The 6,541-nt window shown below is 48.8% G+C and overlaps 1 protein-coding gene across 1 annotated transcript in view; it reads left to right on the top strand.

Annotated features, from left to right (window-relative positions):
- The first annotated feature begins 6,050 nt into the window (after positions 1-6,050).
- The window catches only part of C5ar1 (complement C5a receptor 1), a 10,609-nt gene continuing 10,118 nt past the window's right edge, over positions 6,051-6,541 (top strand). Inside the window, exon 1 of the mRNA XM_023704581.1 lies at positions 6,051-6,133. Coding sequence (XP_023560349.1) covers positions 6,131-6,133 — 3 coding nt within the window. The 5' untranslated portion in view covers positions 6,051-6,130. The remainder of the gene's footprint in view (positions 6,134-6,541) is intronic.

The raw sequence follows: 6,541 nt of genomic DNA, 5'->3' as shown, positions 1-6,541 counted from the left end.
GGGCTGCCCCCGGGGCGCGCTGAGACGGCAATTGAGACTGGGCATGGTGGTACATGCCTGTAATCCCAGTTCTTGGGAGGCTGTAAACAGGCATCACTACGAGTCCGATCTAGTAGTGAGACCCTGAACACCCTGTAGATCCTTCCCTAAAATACAAAAAAAAAAAAAAAAAAAAAAAAAAAAAGAATGCCCACCAAAACCAAGCAGACATTCTCCGGCAAGCCTGATAACAGGAGGCTGCTTCCTTTGCGCTACTAACCCGTCTTTATTTTTTTTTGTGTAACTGGTGGCCCTGCAATGTAACCTGAGATGTTTAAACTCCCTTGGCAACCCATGATGTCACTCCATCTTCCAATCACAGTGCTCCAGACTTGTTGCTGTACAGCCCACTTGCTCTCATCTTAAAGGCCCTGACTCCGCCTCCCCGCCGGGCGGGGCTCACGGCATGAAGACGCCTTATGGAATCTGCGGAATTATTTAGGCTATACATGAACCATTTCCTTGAAGGCTCAGAGTAGAAGTGACCGGAACACCACCGAGCCTTGGTCCCTTCGGCTGGCACGGGCAGCATGGCAGCCACGGCGCAGAGGCCCGGGCGCACCTGGCTCCTCATCTTCCCTGCTGGCCGCTTCAGGTACAGGCTAGCAAGCTGGTACAACAAGCATGTGCCTCCTGCATCCCCTAGTACTGGCCATTGACCCCAGGGCCTTCACGCTGAGCTTCATCCCTAGCCCCTTTTAAAGTTTTAATTTTAGTTGGGCGTGGTGGCACACACCTGTAATCCCAGCGCTGGGAGGCTTGAGGCAGGAGGATTGCTACAAGTTCGAGGCCAGCCTGGATTACAATAGTGAGTTCAGGTGCAGCCTGAGTTCTACAGTGAGACCATGTCTCAAAAAGTAAAAAAATTTAAAAAAAAAATTTTTTTTTTTTTGAACAGGTGTGGTGGCACATACCTGCAATCCTGGGACTCAGGAGGCTGAGGCAGGAGGGTTGTCATGAATTAAAGGCTGATCTAGGCTACACAGTGAGTTTAGGGCCAGTTTGGCCTACTTAGTGAAATCCTGTGTCAAAAAAAAAAAAAAAAAAAATGGGTTTAGGGCCAGTGAGACAGCTCAGTGGTCTAAAGTGTTTGCTTAGGCAAGTTTAGGCAGTGGCAGGGGACAAGGTTTGATCCCCAGGGCCACATGCTGCACCACCCCTGCCCTTAGGGAGGGCTGAGCCTGAAAAAAAAAAGAGAAGAAAGAAAGAAAGAGAAGGAAAGGAAAGATATTATTAAGTCCAGGCGTGGTGGCTCATGCCCGTAATCCCAGCTCTGGGGAGTTTGAAAACAAGAGGATCACTATGAGTCTGACCTGTGTAGTGAGACCCTGAACAAAACAACGACAACAACAAAAAAATTGGTTTTAAAATTTAGGGATAGAATCTTACTAGGTTTTCTAGGCTGAATTTTTTTTTTCTTTTCAAAGTTTTATTGATAAACATATAGCAATGAGACAGTTTCAAATCAAATCGAAAGTACAGTTTCAACAAATAATACACTGCATACATTCTTCTCAGTGGTTAATTGCTGTACAAGATGCAGACTTGTGATCCTACTTACAAACACCATTAGAACAAATCATTCTATTCATTAAGAGAATGCAACTATATATCTATCCCAACCACTTTGAATACACAGATACAAAATGGACATTCATAGTTATACCCCAATCTAGGCTGAATTTGAACATATGATCCTCCTGCCTTAGCCTCCTGAGTAGCTGGCATTATGGGTGCATGCTACCGTGCCTGGCTAATAGGACTTTGGTTTATGTTAAAGCGTGGATGAATCATAAGCGTATCACACTGCGTGAAGGGAGTCCGATTCCAAAGGCTGCTTACTTAGGCCTTTCCAGAAATGGCAAAACAAGGGCAGCGGAGAATGGGTCAGTGCTCTCCAGCAGGTTCTGAGGTGGGCAGAGGTTACGAAAAAGAAGCAACTGGAGAGAATTTTCTGGGGTGAGGGACTATTCTGCGATTTGCTTGGAGTGGTGGTTATATAATGTTATGATTTGGCAGAACTCATCGAAGTCAGTTGGGCATGGCTGTGCACACCTGCAGTTCCAGAACTTGGGAAGCTGAGGCAGGAAGATTGCCAAAGGTTGAGGTCAGCCTGGTCTAGGAAGTGGGTTTAAGATCACTACATGGGGCTGGAGAGATGGCTCAGTGGTCTAAAGCACCTACTTAGAACAAGCTTAGCAAAAGCATCAGGGACCGCGGTTCAATCCCCCAGCACCACATGCCAGCCAGCCCTGCCCCCTGGTGGGCTGAGCTGGTCTCTCTCTCTCTCTCTCTCTCTCTCTCTCTCTCTCTCTCTCTCTCTCTCTCTCTCTCTCTCTCTGTCTCTCTCTCTCTCTCTCTCTCTCTCTCTCTCTCTCTCTCTCTCTCTCTCTCTCTCTCTCTCTCTCTCAAATAAATAAATAAATAAAATTTAAGATCACTACATGGAGAGTCCCTGTCTCAAAAAAAATCAAAGCCAAAATCAAAATGAAACTCACAAAATTAGTCAGGGGAGGTGGCCAATGCCTAGAGTCCCAGCCTTCTGGGAGGCTGAAGCAGGAGGATTGCGAATTCCAGCCCTGTATGACCAACTGCGTGACTTAGAGAAACCCTGTCTCAAAATAAAAACAACAGCAACAGAAAGAGAAAAGGCTGGAATATGTTTCTTTCTTTCTTTTTTTTTTCCCAGAAGTGCTTATTCCACTGAGCATCTCCCCAGCCCCTGGAATTTATTTCAGTACAAAGGTCCTGGGTTCAACCCCAGTACCTAAGAAACAAAACGAAACAAACAACCTCATAGCAGTATACACTAAAAAGAGTGAATTTTGTTGTGTCCTAAATAAACCTTTAAAATTAAAAAACAAAACAAAACAAAACAAAACACCCAGACAACCTTGGAACTGATATCTTAGAATCACACTCCTCCAACTTTGGAATTAGAAACTTCTAGGGTAGTCAGAGTCAGACTATGGCAAGCTCCCTTCCTCAATGCCGTCCTAGTTGGTGATTGTCACCTCTGCCTGCTGTGGTCATTTTGAGGCGCTTGGAGCAGCACAAATGCGGGGCCATCTGCGGGGCAGAGCTGTCACCATCATCATTGCTGTTATTACTGTGTTATTGTTATGACTTTGGTCTTTGAGGCTGGACTGTGCTCACAGGGCTCTCCTGCCTCAGCTTCCTGAGTTAGGATCATCTTCACAGGTGGCAACATTTTCTGAGAGGCCCTTGGCCTGATGGGCCTCAGTTTCTCCCACAGCCCAGCAAGGCCAAGAGCCCCCAGAACCCAGGCAGGCCAGGGCAGGAGGCTGCAGGGGCCAAGTGCGGTCCCTGCCGAGCCACTACATCCTGTCCTGAAGCATGTGCGCGGCTGCGGAGCCTCAGCACCTCAGGCCCCGGCCACCCTCTGGCGGGCTCTGGGCTTCCGGCAGTGGCTGCGGTCACCTCTCAGCTCTCCTTGGTCTAGCACTGGCTCTGCCTGGGACTGGCAGCTGAGGCTGAGAATGTGTTGTAGGCAGCGGAATTAGATAGAAATATCATAGGCAGTCAGACAGGGCCAGGCCCTCAAGGAGACAAGATGGAAGGCAAGGTGACTTTGCAACTTGGAAGAGGCAGACACGCCTGTGTGGGCCACACTTGAAGACCAAGACAAAAGAGGAAACACAGCTCCATACTTCCCTAGGGATGGGCATCAGGGATTGATATTCTTTTTTTTTTTTTTTAAATGATTTTTTTTTAAATTTTATTTATTTATTTATGTGTGTGTGTGTGTGTGTGTGTGTGTGTGTGTGGCCAGCTCAGTCCACCAGGGGGCAGGCTGGCCGGCATGTGGTGTTGGGGGATTGAACCGTGGTCCCTGGGCTTTGCTAAGCTTGTTCTAAGTAGGTGCTTTAGACCACTGAGCCATCTCACCAGCCCAGGGATTGATATTCTAACTACCTATCAATCACCTTGAGAGAGCCCAAATGAGTCACTAGCGCAACCCCCAACAGGAAGAGACCTTGTCCCGTGTTCATGCCCTCTTGCTACGTGACTCGTTTCCCCATTTGGTACTTGATTTAATCAATTTTACCTGAGCAATGGTGCTTGTAATCTCATTGGTTTACCATAGTTTTGTCCCACCTCATGCCCACCTGAGCGAGTTCCCATGTCTTCTCCACTATCTTCAACTCACCTCATCACATGGTTTTCCTCTATAAATGTCCCTGGAAGAGACAGCTTCCCAGGGACAACTCGCTCGGGGCCCAATTCTGTCCCTCTTTTGGACAGAAGAAGCTTTTTTCCCCCAATAAATATGTTCTGCTCATAACCTCTGTTTGTTCCTAACATTCGTGCTTTGGTTTTATTTATTAACATTTATTTATTGTGTGTGTGTGGCCAGCTCAGCCCACCAGGGGGCGCGGCTGGCTGGCATGTGGTGCTGGGGGATCGAACCGCGGACCCTGTGCTTTGCTAAGCTTGTTCCAAGTAGGTGCTTTAGACCACTGAGCCATCTCTCCAGCCCCGTGCTTTGGTTTTAGAGAACATGAACTTGTCCCAGGTAACTTTTAGGTTGGGAGATCAATTTTTCTCCCTGTGTCATTTGGAGGTTCCCTGTATCAAAAGGATGGTTTTCACTTGGTCACAAGCTTTTCAGGTTCCTTCCTCTCCATTGGGTAATTTTTTTTTTTTCTTGGAACTGGGGATTGAACTCAAGATCTTGCGCTTGCCAGGCAAGTGCTTATTCTACTGAGCCATCTCTGTGGCCCTAAATCTAGTACAACTTGTCAAATAACCCTTCAAGGGTGTTCTCTTTTTCTTTTTTGCGGCACTGGGGATTGAGCGCAGGCCCTTGCCCTTGCCAGGCAAGCGCTTATTCTACTGAGCTGTCTCCCTAGCCCTCCCATCCCTTTAAAATGTTTATTGAAACATTGTCGTGCTAAGTCACCAAATTGCCCAATTTAGGCTCAAATTTGTGATCTTGCCTCAGCCTCCTTGAGTGATGGAACTACAAGCATGCACCACCACGCCTTCCACTGCGTAAGTGCCCTCCAGTCCCTACTGGAAAGCACACAAGTGCGCTGAGCACGCGCAACTGAGGGAGGAGGCTCGAAAGCTTGAACCTCACCTAGGCACCTTTGTCACTTAGAGCGAGCCTGCCCCTGGAGGCTGAGGCACGAGGATTGTTGTGAGCTTGAGCCCAGCCTGTGTTACACAGTGAGTGCAAGGTCAGCCTGAAGTACACAGTGAGACTCTGTCTCATCACGCGGGCGCGCGCGCGCGCACACACACACACACACAATCGAAACACTACATTGAAGTGATTTTATCTGGCTCCCTGACGCCCTCTTGAGGTCATCCCCAGAACAACACCACGCTCGGGCAGTATTCGCGTCCAAGATTTTAGGGTACTGCAAGCATGGATTCAGAAAGCCAGCGGGGCTTGCGTGCAGCTTTGGCGATAGAGTGCTACTGAGCCTGTGCCAGGCCCTGGGTTCCATATCTAATACTTAAAAAAAAAAAAAAGCAAAGGATTTGTGAGCTATGGAGCCATCTCTAAGCCAGAGGCTGCTGCTGGTGGGGAGCCCTTCCAATCACCTTAAGACTCTGGGAAGACTTAACAGCAAAGGCTCCCCCCAAAACAAACAAACAAACAAACAAACAAACAACCCAGCAAAGCCCCAAGTCTGAGATACCACCCTACCCCTGCGTGTTCCTCACAGCAATCTGGGGCTAGTGAGGGTCTAGTCTCTCTCTAGAGCCCCAAGTTGGGCTCACAGGACCCCTGAGCTTTTTTCCCCAGAAGCCCCGAATGCCAGAAAAGAGAGGCATCCTTCATGGGGAAACTGAGGCTGGCTCTCCTCTGTCTTCCTCCCTGCCCAGGCCAGGGCTTCCTCTGCTGGCTACGCTGACCGCTGTCTGCGGCAGGGCGTCCTGGGTGTGCTGCCCCTCCTCAGTGACCCAAGCTGGGCACCAGTGACGCCACAGGATAAAAAAGCAGTCATTTCCTCTTCTATCTGCTGCCCACAGAGCTTTATAACCACAGCCGCCTAGTAGCAGTGACCTCTGGCCACCACAGAGCTCAGGACCCTAGGAGCTCTCTGCCACCCAGGACATGGTGAGTGGGTTTCTTTCTCTGTCCCCCCCTCTCCTCCTTGCATGTCTCCTTTCCTTCCTCCTTCACCCTGGCCGTGTTCCCTCCATTCCCTGATCCTCATGCCAGTTTCTCACCCTCCAGGGATGGATGGGATGTCATCAGGCTTGGTGTTGCAGGTGTGTAATCCTAGCACTCCAGGAGGCTGTGGCAGGAGGGTTGCGAGTTTGGGGCTCAGCCTGGGCAATTGACTTTAGCCTGATCCTGTCTCAGAATAAAAAATAGAAAGGATCCAGGTGCGGTGGTGCATGCTGATAATCCCAGCATGTGGGAGGCTGAGGCAGGACGATTGTCATAAATTTGAGGCCAGCCTGGGCTACATAGAGAGACCCTATCTCAAAATAAATAAATAAATAAATAAATAAATAAATA

This window comes from Octodon degus, unplaced genomic scaffold (genome assembly GCF_000260255.1).
Source record: "Octodon degus isolate 3935 unplaced genomic scaffold, OctDeg1.0 scaffold00197, whole genome shotgun sequence".
Classification (NCBI taxonomy): domain Eukaryota; kingdom Metazoa; phylum Chordata; class Mammalia; order Rodentia; family Octodontidae; genus Octodon; species Octodon degus.
Note: the sequence above shows the minus strand (reverse complement) of the source record. Positions and strands in the feature narration are given on the sequence as shown.